General features: G+C 41.6%; 1 protein-coding gene across 1 annotated transcript in view; it reads left to right on the top strand.

Moving 5' to 3' along the window:
* The window catches only part of pitpnab (phosphatidylinositol transfer protein, alpha b), a 25,998-nt gene extending 14,862 nt beyond the window's left edge, over positions 1-11,136 (top strand). Inside the window, exons 3-12 of the mRNA XM_076274673.1 lie at positions 1-123; positions 342-433; positions 1,428-1,435; positions 2,008-2,082; positions 2,210-2,293; positions 3,139-3,216; positions 4,536-4,646; positions 5,184-5,306; positions 6,442-6,524; positions 7,878-11,136. The exon at positions 1-123 is cut by the window's left edge and continues 23 nt beyond it. Coding sequence (XP_076130788.1) covers positions 1-123; positions 342-433; positions 1,428-1,435; positions 2,008-2,082; positions 2,210-2,293; positions 3,139-3,216; positions 4,536-4,646; positions 5,184-5,306; positions 6,442-6,489 — 742 coding nt within the window. The 3' untranslated portion in view covers positions 6,490-6,524; positions 7,878-11,136. The remainder of the gene's footprint in view (positions 124-341; positions 434-1,427; positions 1,436-2,007; positions 2,083-2,209; positions 2,294-3,138; positions 3,217-4,535; positions 4,647-5,183; positions 5,307-6,441; positions 6,525-7,877) is intronic.
* Positions 11,137-20,939: the final 9,803 nt, after the last annotated feature.

The raw sequence follows: 20,939 nt of genomic DNA, 5'->3' as shown, positions 1-20,939 counted from the left end.
TGTAGCAGAGGCCAGTAAGAATGAGACCGGTGGAGGGGAGGGGGTCGAGGTGCTCAAGAACGAACCCTACGAGAAGGACGGAGAGAAAGGCCAGTACACACACAAAATCTACCATCTGCAGAGGTGAGTCTGCTCTTCTGCTCACACACACACACACACACACACACACACACACACACACACACACACACACACACACACACACACACACACACACAGACACACAGACACACACACATTTTTGTTACACAATGCAGCTAATACACATGCAATTACTGTAATAACTCTTGTCTTTTAGACACAGCCTTACATGGTTCTGTTTCTGTTCTCTGGTTTTTCAGTAAAGTTCCCTCATTTGTGCGAATGCTAGCACCAGCGTCCGCCCTCAGCATCCACGAGAAAGCCTGGAACGCTTACCCCTACTGTCGCACAGGTTAGCGGAGCACATGATGAGATAGTCATGAATGGATTAAGATGTGTGGCTGCTCTCAGGGATGCCATGTGCTGAGGGATTAGAGAGAAGTCAGGGTGGTCCACAGGGCCCGCGGAACACTTCACAAAGGGCACAACATGTTGTTTTGCACCATTTTAGGGATTGGAATGTTTTCTTTTTTGGAAATTCCAAAACCCTTGGTTACCATCTTACCATGTGATACCCTGTTGTTTCTGCACTGAATGGTTCTGACACACACACACACACACACACACACACACACACACACACACACACACACACACACACACACACACACACACACACACACACACAGAGTTCATGCCCACTCACCCATACACTCTCTCCCTGATTGCACATATACAGAGGCCACTTCTTTTCAATAACATACTCTCATATCTTGGCCGAGTTGTCCTGCCTACAGTATTTCTTGGTTTTTCTCCTTTCTCTCTCTCTCTCTCTATCTCTCTCTCTCTCATTCATTCCATCTCTCCCTCTCTCTGTCTCTGCTGTGAGAAGGTTTTAAATAATTAACTGAAAGTGCAGGGAGAGGGGGAGTGAAGTTACAGTAGCCAGTAGTTCTCAGACAGCTGACTTTACAATGCAGCTGCTGGTGGAACCAGCACTCACAGTGTATGTGTATGTGTGTGTGATTGTGTGTGTGTGATTGTGTGTGTGTGTGTGTGTGTGTGTGTGTGTGTGTGTGTGTGTGTGTGTGTGTGTGTGTGTGTGTGTGTGCTGTATATTTCTCATACACACACACACACGCGCACACACACACACACACACACACATGCATGACCACACACACAAGCACATGCACACACACACAGAGCCTGTTTTTCATGTAATTTATTTATGCAACTTAATATATTTGTATGTTATGGTTATAATGTTCCTTAGTGTGCAGTAGTTTTGAGTGTTAATAACTGCGTTTGTTTATTCTCTCCTGCCTGGCTTCTTCATCTTGAAGTCATCACTGTAAGTTTCAAGCATAAACCCAGATACACACACACACACACACACACACATACACACACACATACACACCACACACACACAAACACACACACACACACACACACACACACACACACACACACTGGTATTGCCAAGGAATGGACAGGTGTATATTTCAGTAAAACAAAAACAACAACACATTCTGTGTTCTGTGTAAAACAGCCAGAGGCCAGAGCAGAATTCTAAAAAGCTGTTTCTCAGGAAACCTAAGTGGGAAGTACCTGAGTGGTGCTGTGCACGAGTGGGACTTCTCTCTCCTCACCTTTCTGAAAGGTTGATCAGAATCTAGGTTTGTGCTTCTGACCAGTTACACCAGCTGAGATGACCACTACAGGCCTACAGAGGGCACCAGTCACACAACACACATTTGGATTTAGACACACACACACACACACACACACACACACACACACACACACACACACACACACACACACACACACACACACACACACTCACTTTGAATATCTATAAATATGTATTAGGTGATGTTTGTAAATACATGCAGTTTATGTATTGACGCTTTCTCTCAGAATGAATACATGAAAGATAACTTCTTGATCAAGATTGAGACGTGGCACAAACCTGACCTTGGTCATCAAGAGAATGTATGTATTTTCTATTCTATTCTATTCTATTCTATTCTATTCTATTCTATTCTATTCTATTCTAAATCAATATCTTATGTTAATGTGAACTTCAGTGTGTGAAATGTGTAGTATTTGTATTGTGTAGGTACATGGACTGGACTCTGAGACCTGGAAGAAGGTTGATGTTGTGTACATTGACATTGCTGACAGAAGTCAGGTCGAGTCCAAGGTGAGCCAATGCTCCTTCCATTATTCTCTGTAATCTGAAGGTCTTTGATAAAGTCTCATATATCACCATTTGTGGTATCGAAGGCATTTGTGAGGTTATCATATAGGTATGTCCATTTTGGATTGGTTATGATTAAACTTAAGCAATGTGTCATAAGTAAGAGTGGGATTGGGATTGGTAAAGGCCTATGACTCGGCCTTAGTACACAAGGCTACAGGCTGAGGGGTTTGTCATTAGTTACAAAGCTTGCGGCATATGTTACCTGACAATACACTTTTGGGATTTTATGTTGCTGTTTGTCTTACAGCTTTTGCCTATTGCTTACACGCTTTTTGCTCATTATGTCAAAACTCTACGCACAATCAAGTAAGACATAGTGCCCTGTGTGTAAGAAGTTTAGGTATTGAAGTTCTGGTCTAAGCATTTGTTTTTAGTGTTCAAGCAATGGGCAAAAACTATAATTCACCTGTCTGACAGTTTCGCTTTTCGCCACACGGTAACGTGGATAGCTGAATTCTGCAGATGTTCACATGGTGATCACATGATTGCATGAAGACTCACAGGTAGCCTATGTGTTATTGTAAAGCGAATAGAAAGCATCTTTTCTATGTCATGTTTATGTTACCTATCGGACGTGTTTGATTTTTGGAAGAGGAAAAAAATGCCGACGTGTTTGATTTTTGGAAGAGCAAAAAAAATGTGGCCGACCCCCTGCATTACCTCCGCGGACCCCTGGTTGAAGATTACTGTGTTATAATGTTAATGTTGTGATGTGTTAGCTGGTGGCTTTTTGAGTTTGACTGCTGTTCTGTCATTGCACCACGCCCCCCTGTGACTCTCTCCAGGACTACAAGCCTGAGGAGGACCCTTCAAAGTATAAGTCGGTGAAGACCGCCCGAGGACCACTGGGGCCTGACTGGAAGGTACGCTGCTGCTCTTCCCTATCTCTTTGCCCTTCATCTGTTGTGGAGAGAGTTTCCCATGAAGCCACTACATGCGTTTACCCTTTGTGCCTTTACGTTGGGTTTGTTTGTGTTTATGAGACACGATCCGCTGATTAGGCAGAAGAGAGCCGCTGCACAGCTGCTGCTGTAAGAACGACATCCTCGTGTGTGAATCCCGCTGACTTGACTGTCCACTGCTGCCCAGAGGCAGATTGCTCGATCGCTCCTCTTTAAGAACCTATCAGTGAAAGCCAGAGGCATTGATAACTGCATTTGGCAGTCGGTCTGCGGGAGCAAAGAGAAACCTTGGCCAAACACTGATAGCTGACTGACTGCATGGTTCCATGTTGTATCGTCTCAGGAAGTCAGATCTTAGTTAATTGATATACTATGCTCTTAAGTGCATGTAATTTCATGATGTACGTGAGATGAGGGATAACGCTTGGGTTTGGTTCGGTAAGGGGTAATGGTACGTATTTATGTAACAAATACACAGGTAAATATGTATCAATATGTCTTCAGTAAGTACTATTTAATTATATTTTCAATATTTAATAAGTGGGATCAGCAATTATAAGCTATTTAAGAAAGAAAACTTGAAATAACATAAGCAGCAAAAACAGAGGAAAATGTTGAGAACACAAGGAGAATGCCTGGGGCAGTTCATTTAAGGTACTCTAATCAAGGGCCGGACAAAAGAAAACAACATTTGCTTCTTGCCAAATATTATTTGCCTGTCATCTGAAGATGTTATCACGTGTAAAACACACAGATAAATTAGCCACACTGTGGTCACATCATCCAAGAGCAGCATAGCAAACTGTTACACACAAACAACAGCACAGACTGCTTGCCTCACCATTAGCAATAATGGCTAAATCAAGCGTGACATTTCCTAACATTTGAGAGTCAAGCTACATTTAAGGAGCAACCATCTGCAAGGCTGTTATGAAAATAAAAGAAGGGCCATGTTTAAAGGTTAAACCCTACCATAGAGGAAACAGGGTGGAACAGCCGGTACTGAAATACTATCAAATACTCCATAGACTGGATGACACATACATCACACACAGGCATAGGGCCTTATGTAAGTGTGCAGGGTTTGTTAGCATGCAAAATCTGTCATTTGGTTTAACATGTTATCTGAATGGCTTCATCCATATTTAAACACAGTGTGTGTGTGTGTGTGTGTGTGTGTGTGTGTGTGTGTGTGTGTGTAATGTATGTACTGACATGTTGTGTACAGCTAGAGGATTGACCTTGTTTTTCATCATTTCTTTGTATTTTTAAAAACACAGAAAGAGCTGCCTAAAAAGACAGACTGCCCACACATGTGTGCTTACAAACTGGTCACTGTCAAGTTCAAGTGGTGGGGACTGCAGAACAAGGTGGAGAACTTCATTCAGAAGGTGAGGAAAGACATTTATTCATTCAGCTGCACTTTTACCCAAAGCCACTTCCAAGGTCCAATAAAGGTACAGGGACAGAATGTACAGCTGTGTGAATTACATAGCCTCATTGTTTCCATATGTGAAATGTGCTTGTCTTCTTGCCATTGTCCTTATTGGCCTCTGTCTCATTCACTCCTTCTTTCCATCTCTCTAACGTTATCACTCTGCCTCCTTCCTCTGTCTGTCTCTTAATATCCACCTTTGTCTCTTTCTCTCTGCCTCCCTCTCTCTTTATCTCTTTTTGTCTCTCCCGCCTCTCTCTCCCTTTCTTTATATCCTTGACTCCCTCTCTCTCTCTCTCTCCCTCTTCTCTATCTTTCTCTCCTTCTCTATCTCTTTCTCTCTCTCTCCCACTTTCTCTCCTTCTCTATCTCTTTGTCTCTCTCTCTCTCCCCTCTCTCTCTCCTTCTCTATCTCTTTGTCTCTCTCTCTCTCTCCCTCTCTCCCCCTCTCTCTCTCTCCTTCTCTATCTCTTTGCCTATCACCCTCTCACAGCAAGAGAAGCGCTTGTTCACTAACTTCCATCGGCAGCTCTTCTGCTGGATCGACCGATGGATTGAGCTTAACATGGACGACATCCGGCGAATGGAGGAGGAAACCAGGAGGGAGCTGGACGAGGTGAGCGGGTTAACGAGTAACCGAGGGGGTGGGCGTGGTGGTGCAACTGGCTACAGCGCCCTGACTATATTCGCATCCACGGGGACACACGTTCGAGTCCGACCTGGGTCACTTCCCGATCCCACTCCATCTCTCTCTCCCACTCACTTCCTGTCTCTCTCTCTTCACAACGTTTTTTTTTAATAAAAGTAGGTTTTAGCAAGGTAAGTATACTGAGGATATGAACAGAAACACCAAAAGCAGCTATAGATTGTAATCCATATAGACACATACATATATCTTAACTCTTCGAGACATGAACTGAGCATTTTGTGCAAGTTACATGCTTTTGCAGGTAATCCACTGTGGTACAGTTTGCACAAACGTACTATTGTGCAAATGTTTATAATGATTTGATAAATGCACCAGAGCGACTGAGAAAAACTGTAAGTAAAACCAAGTAACAGTAGCCTTGTTGGTCATTTAATTTGCTGTGAAATAGAGGTAGAAATAGCCGGAGCCCCAGGTGAGCCTGCTGTAATAAACCGTCTCATCATGGTGCTGAGTGGGTGTCTGGCACGGTACCAGCAGGTCGAAATAAAATACAATCGATCTCGAATTGGAACCGAGCCTCTAATAGATTCAAACGCAACTAAAATACAGCACCTAGAAAAGGACAGAACAGAAGACTTGGACCTCAGAAAGCAGAATGTCTTCCATTCTTTTCCTGAACTAGTTTATTATTTCACAGGTTACTAGCATTCGAGCTGACCAGTCACATGCCCCCTGCTGTGCAAAATTAAAATTGCATTTCGCTGTCACTACAGTTCTTGTGAAAACCACTGAGGTATCACAGTGTTGACCCTTTGACCCATGGTGACCCTTTGAAAATGTATTCACAGTCCTTCTTCTGTCTGTGATTTGTGTTAATTAACAGACACTGCGAAGATTGGCTCAAAAAATAGAAAAAGAGAATGAGGTTAACTTTGACCTTCTGTTCCTGGGCATTCAACAGGAAGTTACGACGATAATGACTGCGATGCAATGTCTTATCTCCCTCTTTGTCTTTATTAACCCCCCCCCCCACTCTCTCTCCCCTCCCTCTCTATCTTCTTTCTCTCTCTCTGTCTTCTCTCTCTCTCTCTCTTTCTCCCAGATGCGAGTGAAAGACCCAGTGAAAGGAATGGTCGCTCTTGAGGACTGATGCAGGACCTTGCAATGCTGCTGCTGACAATGATGGTAACTGGTTACTGTCCGTTTCACATCTGCTCTATTTGGTGCAACAGCAGGCTAATGGCTTTATAGGCAGCCAGGCTCAGCTTTAGTGCTTTTCTCATTCAGATGGTGACATAAATATGTTCTACTTTAGAAATGTGTTTCCAAGAAGCCCAGATATATATATATATATATATATATATATATATATATATATATATATAATTTTTTTTATTTTATAAAAACAGCCATACAAAACAATAACTTTATCGACCATAGGAGATATGTAGCACCATGACCACATTGCACATATGACTATTACTATGACTATTACTATGACAATAATACTATGATGATTATTATTACTATTTGTATTACTATAATTATTACTACTGTAGTATTATATCATTACTACTAATAGTACTATACCTCCATCAATACATTGTGGTTGGCAATGCATTTGCCTGCTTGCAAATGTGCTTTTTAGAGCCTGCCTCCCCATTGCATCATGATGCTCCTACTGCCCTTGTGGAGGTGATGATTGTGGGGTGCAGCCTCTTACAGTGCTCCTCTCCTCTCGTCTCCTCTCCTCTCTAAAGCACAGCTTATTTATAGGTGACTGGAGGGGCGATCAATAATGCAACATTAATCCTTGTGAGAAGCTCTCTTCCAGCCGCCCCGCTCGCTGGCCCACCTCCAGGGCCCCGTGTGATCATTTCCTCTACAGCATTGAGCACTTTGTTGAAATGGCCAGATCACCAGTGGACGCACCTCAGTTACATTTATATAAGACATAATAATATTCAGATCGCAGTGGGACCTTCCGTATGTTTAATTCACTTTGTGCCAGCATCTGACTTTCTGTACACTTACAGGGAGACTAAGCAGGGCACGTAATTGAAGCGTTCTGTATGGCGTAACAATTAGCTTCCACGTTGGTCAATGGTACTGGCTACACCAGGCGTGATAGTGGTGCGTACGTTAGAAAAAAACGGTTTTCTAAAACGATTTTTACGCTCCGCAAACGGACCACTTCAGTTGCAAACCCGGTATAGCCTCCTTGTTATGCTCATATTCTGCTTTTTGTGCACTTACTGTCTTTATTAGAAATGTGTAAACACTGTATATCTAGAAACAGCAGACAGGCATGTCTAATGATCATGATGACAAATCATCATATTATATGTAGACTCTTTTACTTTTATTTAACATTTAAAAGCCTAAATACCTAAGCACATATACATTGTATTTTTGTAGTAGTGCTTCAATGCTTGAACTCCTCTTCTCTCTCTCTCTCTCTCTCTCTTTCTCTTTGTGTGTGCGTGTGTATGTGCGTGCATGCGTGTGTGTGTTTGCGTGTGTGTGTGTCCTCTGCAGATCAGACCCGTATCTTATGAACACCAGCGGCATCACTCTCCTCAGTGGTCACGGTGAAACACCAACATTATGTCAACTTGGTCCAAGCCCCTGACCCCTGACCTCCGACCCCTCCTCTTTCCTCCTCCTCCTCTTGGCGTGGGCCTCCCACAGGTCAACCATTCCCTCCTGTCACCCCTCCTCGGTTCTAAAACGGAGCACTTCTGATCAAAAATGAGAAACAAATTTTAAAAAAGATAGAAATAATGTTTCAAAGTGTGGAACTGCCTCAGAGTCTCCGCATCCTACAGCAAATAGTTGTTACAGCTAAGCCATCTGTAGCAACCCTATAGGTATTTTAAGATGTCAAACATTTGAAGAAACACATACATATTAGAGATATGAAGACGTCATTTCTTTTTAAAAAGAACAAAACATGTTGTGTGTACATAAAGTATATATCAGATAATGAATATCACGAGAGCTGTACAAACAGGGTTTTTAAAAAAGAAGATTTAAAAGTTTGTCTGTGTATGTTCTTTTGGACCAAGCTGAATCTTCTCAGTGTTAATCTCTGCATTTTATTTTATCATTTTGTTGTAGTCATATTTCCTTTTATTGTGCTGGCAGATTACACCATTTTCTCACAGTTACGTTTAATTTTTTTTTCTGTTATCGGTTTCCTTGCTATCTAGTGAACAAAGTTGCTTGTTTCCTATGCGTTGCCTGGCGACCTCTAAACCTTTGTCCAATGTCGTTGTTCCCAGGCTGACAATGTGGTTCTTACTTTAACAGGAAGAATCACATGGTTGCTATGACAAGAGTGTGGGTGTTTGTGTGCACTATAAAGGCAAAGAATAAGTATGTTAATTGTACTATATGAACATACCCTCTTGTACTTCTATTTCACTGAGTTGCAAGTATGTTCTTAATATAGGTGGTGAGTTGTTTTAACCCGTGAGCGTGTTTTTTTGTGTTTTTTGAAGTCTGTGTTTCATCATAGCTAACCCCCCACACCCAACTTGTTTGGACTTGCAAACTGATGCTTGGCCAGTTATTTTCCAACACTGCTCCCTCCAGAGCAAAGCCTGGCTGTGGAAGGGTCCGGTCCATGCCACAAGTTCAAAACTGAGCCAGAGTTACTCCAACGAAAGCTGCGTTCTGGGTTTTCTTATCGTTCCCCGTCTGCCTCAGCCCCATGTATGCTCCAGTTACTGTTACGGATAGTGTAAGAGATGGTCGCAGCCTCTAAGACACCTTTCAAGTGCATGGGACACACTAGGTTGGTGGGCTTTTGTTTTGGTCTGTGGACAATCCAGGGGCTCATTTGTTAAAGGAGGACTGTAAGCCGGAGACAGTTGGTTAGATAAGACCTAAAGGAAATGAACAGACAAAAGATAACTAAACACAGGTCTGAAATCTTGAAGTCAAACGCCACCCAGACAGGTAGGCTACAGCAGGTCTCCCTCAGCCTGTAGGACGGATTTGTCAGGCAACCACGGAAACCCCAGATTTTCTGTTTTTGTTTTTCTGTTCTTGCTGTCCCTGTGTTACTTAACAAAATCAATATTTGTCTAAGGTTCAGGCGTGGTCCGTTTTGTTGTGGCTTTTTGTGAATAGAAACTCAAAACTTAATATTAGGTGGTGGCTTTACTCCTTTGACCTCGTCTGCCATGACGCATCGCATTGGACCGAGGGATAAGACGTCATTTATCCAGAAGAGAGCAATAACTTCCCCCTCTCATCCATACGTCCCTCTATCAGTACTCGATATCCAGACTGTCGCGTTGAGAGTCGAGAGCTGACCACGCAGTCAGAGACCCACAGAGTGGCTGACTCACCCATGACTACGGTCAGATCAGAGATACAGAGACGTGTCGCGGGGGACGAGATCGAGGGTCAGTGCTGTGCAAGAAGACCCACTGATGTGCGAGCGAGCGAGTGAGTGTGCGTGTTTTCCAGTAGCACTTGGTCTGTTTGTCTCTCTGCAGTGGGTGTTCGGTTTCAGGGTGTGTTTTTTTTTGTTGGTTCGTCTATACATCTTTGATAGCGCTGCATCATCGGCTCCAGATCTCACCCCAGCATCTGCTCTCATTCTCTGGGAGACTGTACGGGAAAAAACAAACAAACAAACAAACAAATCCATTAGCAATATTCACAACTTTATGTCATCCCTGAAAACAAAGAAAGTAAATATAAAAGTGTATGTATTTAATTGTATATATTATATAAATACGTGTAGATGAACATATATATAGGCCAGACTGTCCTGCCAAACAACAGCACATACATACGTTCCCGTCCTTCTCTCCCTCTGTAGTTGCCCTCACGTGTCTGGGGTTCAGGGCCGGTGTGTCGGTATCACTGTTGCTTGTTACCTTGTCTGACTCCATTGGCGGAACTGAGGGCTGGTGCTCAACGTTGACATGGGAGAACAGATATAGCTCAGTTTGTGTGTTCTCAGCCCAGGAGTGGAAGGGAAGACCAGCTGTGTGAGTGATAACGACACATTTTCACTGGCGAGATCCAACGCACCAGAAACTGAGTGTGAAGGATAGTGATGAGCCATTGGCACCAAAAGGAATTAAAATGTGTTTTTGTTTTGGTCTGATTGATTTGTCACATTTTGTTATATAAACAAACAGGTGATATTCCTTTGGTGTGATTACACGTAGAAGACAATGATGTTGACTGAGCCTCTTCCTGATATCTCACTTTCATGCCATGGTCCCTCCCCTTTTTGGCAGGATGATCTCTAAGTATATTTTTGTTCTGAATGTTGTATCTATATGTAAGTCCCTGATCTTACACTATGTTTATCTCACACTGTGAATAATTTCTGCCCTTTACCCCCGAAAAAAAAAACGTTTTGGACACGCACATGAGTATGACTCTTTTAAGAATAAATGTACCAATAGCAAACAATCAGGTGAACTTCTCTTGTGTCCTTTTAAACAAGGGTCCAAAAAAGTTCATTCCGTTAAGTGGATGATTGGACGATTCTAAGAGACACTCACATTGATGTAGCATTGATAGATTTCATAAGCACTGCTGGTAGAAATATGAATCAATAATACCAGAGTTACAAATTTGGTAATTTTTGAACAAATTAAATTGTTTTAAAAAATCATCTCGTCCACTCTCTCCTTCTCTCCTTGTCTTTTTCTCTCTCTTTGTCTTTGTCTCACTTTCTCTTGCCCTCCCTCTCTTTTTTCCTGTCATCTGTTTTGTTTCTTTTACTGTGAATTTGTGCCTTTTGTCATCTAATCTTCCAACAAAGCTGCATTGGAGATGTGAAAAAGAAATAAAAATAACAGTGTGTTGATGACTATGTATTTATTTTCCTCTTTTTCTCAAAGTGCTGCTAGTTGTACACACAAAATATGACATGCAGTTAGCATGTTTATGTTGGTATGGTATAGTTATTGATAGTATTCTAACGGCATTACATAGGTTTTTAAGATACATTTAAAGATAAATAGTGTTCAAAAATCGGAAAAAAATGTGCTTTTGACAACTAATCCAGTGTAACGAAAGCAACTGCAATGGTATGAGTTAGTAAGAGCCATTGCCTGTGACTGAGTAGCAATTCATGGGCTCTATTTTAGCAATCTGAAATGCCTGGCCAGAGACACAAGGTTTAAGGTGTGCCTAGTCCACATTAACTAATTTAACAGCATGATTTTGTGATCAGAGGTCAGGCGCATTGTTCAAAAGGGTTGTTCTTATGTTTCTTAATCAGTCATGGTTGTGTTTTGGGTGTAACATCCTTTAAACCAATGAGAGTGACATCTGTCATTCCATTTAATGGCAAGCAGCACAACATCAAACAGCGCATTGGTATTTTGACAGTCAGTACAAGGAATCTGCTTGCACGCAAGACTGTGTATGCAACACAGGAATTCCACTAAACCTTGATTTACTAAAACCCGTGTGTGACTAGCAGGGTATAGTCTACATGCATCTGCACTCGCCTATTTGAACTCATAGGCAAAGTGAAACTAAGTTCACCGTGGTCTCATAGGCAACGACAAAAAAATTCTACAGTTATTTAGCCTATACTTTCATAATTGACTGACAAGGGGGTACAATCTAAAACAGCCTAAAAAAAAGCAACACTTACCCCAATAATGTTCGAACGACTGAATAAATATCCTAAGAATATTTATCCTGCAGACGAGTTGTTTGGAACTTGTTGCTAAGGGCTGCTTACATCTTGTAACAGTGTGTCTCCAGCTGTGCTTTATATGCGCCTTTTGCTTTAGACCAGGTCTTTCTTGGTCAATGGCGTAATGATTTTTAGAGGGTGTAACATAGCGATTTTTGGATCATGCGCCAGACCACACCCACTTTAATTGTCACACCTGTGGGCACAATGTTCATTAAAGTGGAGCGCATGGGGAAAAATTCATCACTGAATTGGGTGTAAGATGAGAACAAGCCTTGTGTCGCGCTTAGTGCTGAGTGTACGATAGGGCCCCAAGTTTGAAGTAATTTGATAAGAGTTCTGACTTCTGACTCGAAATCTACCCACATTCACTCATACAGTAGACCCATTTTAACCTGTCCTTTCGTAGGAGGTGGAAAGGTATAAAGTTGAGTTTTATTATGACCGCCGCACAGCGCAGAATGATTTTTTTTTCTTTTCTTTTTCGCATGCCCAAATTTCTGTCAAGGATTCCCGGGACACTGAAAGACTGGGGTACACGAAATTTGGTAGGCATGTAACCCCACATGGATAGCATGGAACCATCGTTTTTCATTTTGATCTGTAGCCCCCCCACTGGACTGGACCCCCCGAAAGGAGGGTAGGGCAGACACAGTTTTCTGTGAATATCTCGAGAACCGTATGGTTTAGGAGGACCACCTTTTTTTTGTATGTTGATCTCAAGGGGCCATGTCAACCCATTCCATAACCACTCATTTCATGTATAGCGCCACCTAGTTAAACACAAAAAAGTAAAAATGAGGTGTTGTAATCGCAGGTATCTGTGACCTAACATAGTCAAAACTGCATAAAATTGGATGTGTAGGATCATTATGACACCCTCCGAATGTATGCCAAGTTTCGTGAACTTTCGTTCATGGGGGGCCTTACAATAAATTGATGTGTACATTTAGTGACCGTACACCAACAGAGTTTTCTGTGAATATCTTGAGAACCGTAGGGCCTAGGATGACCAATTGTTTGCGTATGTTTGCCTCCAGGGGTCATGTTAACCCATTCCATATGCACACATAAACAGATACACACGCACACACATACATTCACAGTAATCATACGTATGACACAGTAGACATATGTACGCATGCATGCACATGCACACACACAGGCACATACGCAGGCACACACACAAGCACGCACACACACACACACCCACACACATAAACATAAACATGTACACACACACATGCACACATTTCAAGAATTTCTCAGAATTATGAACAGGCAAGATGGGGGTGGGGTTGTATAAAATGAATTTTACATGTGAAATCTATGTATCTATGTTTTGGTACTTGTTGTCTAGCAGATACCAGTGAGAATTGAGTGTGCATAGTGCAATTTAGTGAGACAGTTAGAATCATATATGTCTTTCAGCGTGATTTATTTTTGTGGAAAAAATGTGCTGGACTGGGCGGCGGTCATATTTTGTACCGCTCTGCGGTACATCTAGTTGGACTTATGGCTTACAGTTCCCCTCCAGATCAGCATCTCAAAATGCCATTATTTCCCAAGACAGTACACTTTACACGTTTTAAATGTTTGTGTATTCACCTATGCTTAAAACCGTTTTATAAATAATATATTATTATTAGGGCTGTCAATCGATTAAACAAAATAATCGAATTAATTACATACTCTGTGATTAATTAATCTAAATTAATCGCATATATAATTTTTGCTGTGAAAGTATTTTAAATATTTAAATTCAAATGAATCATTGAATAATCAGCATTAGTGACATTAAAGTTCAAAAACTCTTTTATTATTATTTTCACTGTTCAAATAATTGGCATAATAATCTATGATATGACCTAATATGCTAAGGAAATAATCTCAAAAGCGCTTCGGGAAGAAGTTTTTTTTTTCACATACAAGGCATTTCATTGCAGAGGACTTTATTTTCAACACTATTTTTTATCAATACCATCAGGCCGTTTTTTAAAAGTAAATGTTCCAATCAATGATCCAGGCAGCACGTTTTCTTCTCTCTCCTTCATTTTACAGTCTAATTTTTAGTGACTAGAATGGCTCGGGGTCAAAGGTCATACAGAATCGATTAATCTGCACTCATTTTTTTAATCAGTTATTTTTTCTCAAATGAATTAATCAAAATTAATCAGTTATTTTGACAGCCCTAATTATTATACGTTATTTATATAATACATACATTCCATGCATTATACAACTGTTATTTGGAGAGCATGTTTAAATAATACTTCTTCTCACCTATATTACTTATCTATTCTCATGTGTCGGATGTCTGTACCATTTCAAGACTCAAGACTCATGTCCCACTTGATCTCCTGTCCTGCTTGAGTGAGGGATTGTGGGGGACTCCTACTACTGTCCCATTCCTAAGTCAGTCGTTCAGCTATCAGCACTAACTCTGATGACCCCTGGTACTGTCACCCAACTCCCTCTTCCTATTCTCTCTCATTCTCTCTTTATTTCTCTCTCTGTGTCTCTGTCTCTCTTTTTCTCTCAAAGTTAATGACACCATCAATAAAAACAAGTCCGAATTGAATTGAAAAGCTGTGAATCTTATTTGTGAATGAGGGGCTGAGAGCCAGGCTTCTTTCTCTTTCTTCTCTTTCTTTCTCTCTCTCCCTCTCTCTCTCTCCCCTCTCTCCCCCACCCCTGTCTCTCTCCCTCTCCCCCCTGTCTCTCTCTCTCCTCTCTGTCCTCTCCCCCTCTCTCTCTCCTCTCCCTCATTCTCTATCAGTATTTATCTCCCTATATCTCTTTATTATGTCTGTTGCTGTATCACTCTCTCAGTTATCATCCCCTCCACCCACCCTATGCTCTCCTCCAAATCTATTTATCTCTGTTTTTTCTCTCTCTCTCCCTCTCTCTCAGTTCTCACCCCCCCCCCCCAATTCTCTCACTTTCTCTTTTCCTCACTGAGCCAAAATCTCTCATCCAATCAAGCGAGGGAGCTGTAGGTCGCAGATGGAAGGAGGAGGGGGGGGGGGGTCCTCTCTGCAGTAAAAACCCCTGGCAGCCTAAGACGGATTTGCCCACAAGAGTTCAGATTAACATTAAAGCCGCCTTATGGGGCCCGTGTGGGAAATAAACAGGGCTACAGTGGGACGGGGCCAATTCAGTGAAAGTTGCACCTGCACCATGACACAGGTTGTTAATTTGAGTAGGGAAATGTGATGCTGTGTGGTGTGGTCTTCTTACATAATGCTTTTGCTGTTGCCACCATGACATATACCAGTGGTGTAAGGATTTAATATTTTGGCACACAAATGTAATTAAATATCTCTATGTCAGTAATTATTCTTTACACCATACACCATACACCCCCCCCCCCCCCCGCGTGTGTGTGTGTGTAAGTTAGCATTATCCAACCGTATTCTGTCTCATGATTGGTTAAAAGTTAAGATAGGTAGGCTATAGCTTTTCTCACGCATTGCATTGCTGTGCTAATTTGATATGGGTTGTGGAATAGGATTAGCCTCGGTTTTCCTGCTGCTTAATTTCACTGATTCCCGGATTGTGGGTTTATGTTATGTTTAACATTGTCCATATTATAACTTACACATTTTTTAGCTTTTAGTTGTATAAACATAACATACAGAATTATAAGGTGGCATTTTAATAATTGTTGCAATGCCTCATGATTTTGTAAGGTGAGTTCAAATGCAAACGCAATGTGGACAGTGATGACATCATCAATATCTTAAAAAAATATTAAGCTAATGAAACAAAGAATGCATTGTGTCAACTGCATTCTGAAAAGTAAATCTACAACAGTCGTCTCATTCACAACTCTTTTAATCTACGTTTAAACATCGCGTGTTTATAGGCCGAGGAATTGAGCTGTCGCACAGCCTAGTGCTTTAAGGCCACAGGCATCCGTGCCATTGGCAGAGCGGCGAAGAGGCACGGCAACAGATGAGAGAAGGGGTGTGAATTGACTCGACAGGGAATCCTTGCAATACACTGTCAAGCCATCACGGAGTAGCCTACTGTCGTTGGACACCATAACAAACACAACTACGACGATTTCAGGTATTGCCTGTCGATTTGTTTACGCTTGTCAAGTAGGCTAGGCTATAATATAACTTGCATGGTATTCAAAATCAAGGCATCAAGGTTTTATTGTATAACAAGTGTTGTTACTGGTTTAACACTTTGTTACAGTGTTTACACTGATAATTTGACTAATATATTTAATAACTTAATTTACCTCAAATTCAGGCACACGCTATTAGATGAGACGCTAGGGGTGACTGAATAATGTCAGAAATCTGTCTTGACATGTAAACAAATGCTATCTAAAGCAATATCTGATTCAAAACATGTAAACTAGGCATGTGCTTACCATTTCAAGATAAAATGTATTGATACATCCAACAGTAGAATGTATGACAGTAGAAAAAGAATGACAAGAATAATTTAAAAACATTTGAACAATGACATGCAGCTCAGGCTGTGTTGCCTCATGCACTCTTTGGATGCCTGGAGTGATGTTTGGGATTATATGGGAGGTTAGAGAGGGGCTCTAACCATGAACACAGGGCAACTCCAGGGAGTTGCATAACTATGGAGAACTGTAGCCTACAACCTTTATAAAGGATACAAATTAATAAAAATGTCCAGAAAATATTTTAAACTGGATGAATATTACTGAAACATGGGGGATCGATGAAAGCCCACTCACCATTTTCAATATTTCATCTCTCCCACGGGATTTCAATTTGTTCCCTGAGCCATACATTTCACACATGAGAAAACAATAAGTTGAGCCCATTTGCGCAGACTCTCTCTCACTGTCTCTCTCTGATTGAGTTCATGAGAGAGTGCACACAAGTATGGCCGTATGTTTGTGTGGATATTTGACACTAGCCACACAAGGAAAAGCTTTGAGGAAGCACATGAGGAAAAGCTTTTTATTTTGTCAGCCAGCCCATGAAGTAGATTATTTCATATTATGTCTGTATGGATTATGTAATCTTGTGATTTGATTGAGTTGCCTGTGTGTGTGTCTGTGTGTGTGTGTGTGTGTGTGTGTGTGTGTGTTAGTGTGTGTGTGTGACATCGGAAGATATGTAAATCTATGTGTTATCTATTTATTTTATAGACTTTTAATGCCACTTTTGACTAACTTTGATGAATACATTAGCCATGTTGTTATTAACACACCAGGGTTCCCGGGCATGGAAAACCTGGAAAAGTCACGGAAATCAGGACATTCATTGAAAGTTTTGGAAAAGTTTTGATCACTTCCTTCATAGGATGGTAGGGGGGAGAGAACACATTTTATCCAATTGCTTAAGTCACATTTCTTAACTAGCCCTTACCTGCAGTGTAAAGTAAGCAGTTTTATTCAAGGTCAAGGTTTTCAGTGATTCAGTTATTCAAGGTTTTCAGTGATGGGTGGGAACCCTGACACACACCCACACACACATACACCCACACAGTCAAACACATTTCACAACACAAATAACTCCCTCAATAACTCCCTCATTCCGCCCAGGTTTCTCAAAGATATCCTCTGAGCCGCATAGAGTATTAGCCATTGCATTTTCCCGTGGCACTAAAGACGCTCCTCAAGTTCAGCTGAGGTAGCCGAGGGCGGCTTTTGTAATGATGAAGGACACGTGGTTCCCTGTAATGGCTGTGCGCCGGTTAATGAATGGGCTAATAAGGTACATTCACGGCAGCCATGTTGTTGGTTTATGTGTCAGGTGCTGTAGAGAATGAAGGACTCATACAGAGAGAACATGGGAAAGAGCTAAAGTCTTGCATTTTATGTTTCAGGTGCTACCATGAGTGTAAGACAAGCTGGTGCCAAACAGTCATGCAGGTATTACAGCACAGCATTGCACCTGTACACACCTCACTCTCACAGTGTCAATGAACCAGTTTGCTCTAGACATCTGGTTTCAGGGAAGTCTTATTCTGATTGGATGATCTCAGTAAGTCACTCAAAAGTATCCAAATCATTCAGGTAGAAATGATGTTGCCCAATCTCAATGGGAAAGTGTCAAGGCACAATTGCTCAAAAGAATTGCCCAAAAAGTGTTAAAAAAAATGTATCATCCATCCATCCATCCAAAAAATGTATCATCCATCATCTTTAGAGAACATGAGAAATGCAAAGAATGGAGAAGAGTAAGGATCATGATCAGAATGTATGGAGGATCTAAACAATGAAGGGCAACATGAGAGGTTGTGCTTATTCTGTTTGTAGCAGGGCAGGAAGATGTTCAAGGCACTGTGGATGGGTGTTTGTTCAATACAATAGACAGACTATAGATGAAGTCATCTCTGAAGTTGCTTGAAGCTACAACAGCTTTCTCAAGACAGGGCAGTGCAGACTTTATATTTAAAAATGTCAGTGACTGAAGTATTTAATTGGGAAAACCATTGATGAAGATGTGAAAGCACAATCCTCCTTTTTTCTTTTCAGTTCAGTTTTAGTTAACTTCAGGGTAGTGTTCTGTGAACTTCCAGTGTTTGTTGAATGTACTCATAGAATTAGCTTCTATTCACATTATGCCCAAAGAAATGTAATGTAGAAATATTTTCATTTGGACTGTGTTTTTATGGATATGTTTTTATGGATAACAAAAAAGTGAATAAAACAATACATCAATGAAATAGATGGGGGCAGCCGTGGCCTACTGGTTAGCGCTTCGGACTTGTTACCGGAGGGTTGCCGGTTCGAACCCCGACCAGTAGGCACGGCTGAAGTGCCCTTGGGCAAGGCACCTAACCCCTCACTGCTCCCCGAGCGCCGCTGTTGATGCAGGCAGCTCACTGCTCCAGGATTAGTGTGTGCTTCACCTCACTGTGTGCTGAGTGTGTTTCACTAATTCATGGATTGGGTTAAATGCAGAGACCAAATTTCCCTCACGGGATCAAAAGAGTATATATACTTATACTTATACATTCTTTGGTTTCAGTGTTTATATTATTTCAATACTGAAAGTCATCGCCCATGACCATCTGAGAGCCTCATCCTCAGGTTTTAAAGGTAAAATCAGTGGCTTTTGTTTTGAAAAATTGAAATCCATCTTGGCAATATGGGATATAGCTGGCTGTTGTCCTTGTGTGTGCTATACATGTTGATATCTGGGGTGTTTCTTATGCATTTGCTGACCATTTTGTGGGCCATTTTGTAGGCTCAGACATGTAAGCGATTTCATAAAAGGGGCTTAAACAGGGAAACAAAGTATCTGTGTAAATTTCAAATTAATGTTGGCATGACACAATACTAATTTATCACCCAATCATAGCACCATTATAAGTCCATAGTCCAGTCCAGCTTCTGTAATGTTTTTGGCCGAAAAAATACGTACTGCGCTTTTAAAGAATGTACAAAAGTCCAAACTGCATTGCATGGCGGCTCTGTGTATTTCCTTTTTGTTATGCAAAATCTACACTTAGTCGCAGTCTAATTAACACCAGGCACGGCCTTGTGTCATCCTACGCTGCCCCAGACAAAAGAGAAATGAGTAACCCCCCCCCCCCCCCCCCCCCACACACACACACACACACACCACCCCATATATAGGCAGCCTGTGGTGACTGTACAGCAGCCTGGAAATTACTAATCATCCCAGACATGAAATGAGGAAGTGGAATTTCATTGACTGAGAGAGAGAGGGAGACTAAACTATTAATTAAAAACATGGCCGACAGTTACAGTTGGAGCGAACCAGCATGGTTGTTGGTGCAAAACCAACGACAAAATGAAATCCTTGTTGCTGATAGGATTATGTGACTTGAATGTTTCAATTGTTGTTCAATTGCGTACTAATCTAACTCACAGTTGCTGCTGCTGTGTTGAAATGTACGGTATGTAAGTGTTGTTATTCCATCATAGTTGTCTAAACATTCACCCTTAGGACCATATTTGTTTAGAAAGTGCTTGGCTCAGAAGAACAACTTGCACCCCCCCCCCCCCCAAAGCCTTTTTTTCGATGGATGGTAGAGGGGCTTGCGTTGTTAAACCCAATATTTTTAGCCCATAACCGGCTTATGACGCCATTCTGAAGAATTTCCCAACTCCAACGTAACAATGCACAGTGTGATTTGTGTCTCAGGCCTCTGTTCATGTGCTTTGGGGGTATTCCTTATGCTGACACCTGCTCCCACGTGGCTCTCTGCTGCTCCAGATTAGGGCCCTAATCCATGAGTTCTGCCCCCAAAACCTGCAGCTCTGCTTGGACTCTCTCATTCCATCGTACTCAGGAGAGAGAGGGGAGAGACAGTGTGTGTGTGAGTGTGTGTGAGTGAGAGGTTACTCGCGGCTGGAGATGATTAGATTCATAAATTATCTCAAGGTGTTTCTTATTTTAGGACACTCGTCTCACTGTTTGGTCTGAGTTTTGAGTGAAGTGCAGTGAATTTTTTTCTGGAACGACACATTGCCTGAAGCTGTTTTATCAGACAGCCAACTTCAACTGGGGTTTGTGCAAATTTGAAATATAATCCCATCAGAGATACAAAGCTTGGCATGGACTGGAGATTTTTAAGATGAAGCAGATCAGAAGATTGTGAGGAGGAAACATACTTGAAGAAACAGAAAGAGGACATTTTAAAGACTAAAAAAAAAGAAAACTAAAATTAGCATTAACTGTTGTTGATCACCGAAGTGACTTATACCATTTGATGAACTGTTATTTATTTTCAGTGTACTGCTGTGAATGCTATATTGTTTGAAACATGTTGCTCCAGCGTTTTTGCCACTGAGCAGAGGTCAGCATCTTGCGAATCTACCAAAGACATTTACTCTGGAGAGTGTGAAGCTCTCACTGGTCACTGTGGGTGACAGAAACCTTACGAACAGCTGTAACCTCTCACTCGTCTAAGCCAGTAGGTCACACACGGTCATAGGCCAA

Source organism: Alosa pseudoharengus, unplaced genomic scaffold, assembly GCF_046254945.1.
Source record: "Alosa pseudoharengus isolate Yale_2024_CS ecotype anadromous, Long Island Sound unplaced genomic scaffold, YU_APseudo_1.1 YU_APseudo_1.1_scf_8, whole genome shotgun sequence".
Taxonomy (NCBI): domain Eukaryota; kingdom Metazoa; phylum Chordata; class Actinopteri; order Clupeiformes; family Clupeidae; genus Alosa; species Alosa pseudoharengus.
The sequence above is the reverse complement of the archived record's forward strand: the minus strand, read 5'-3'. Positions and strand labels throughout refer to the sequence as shown.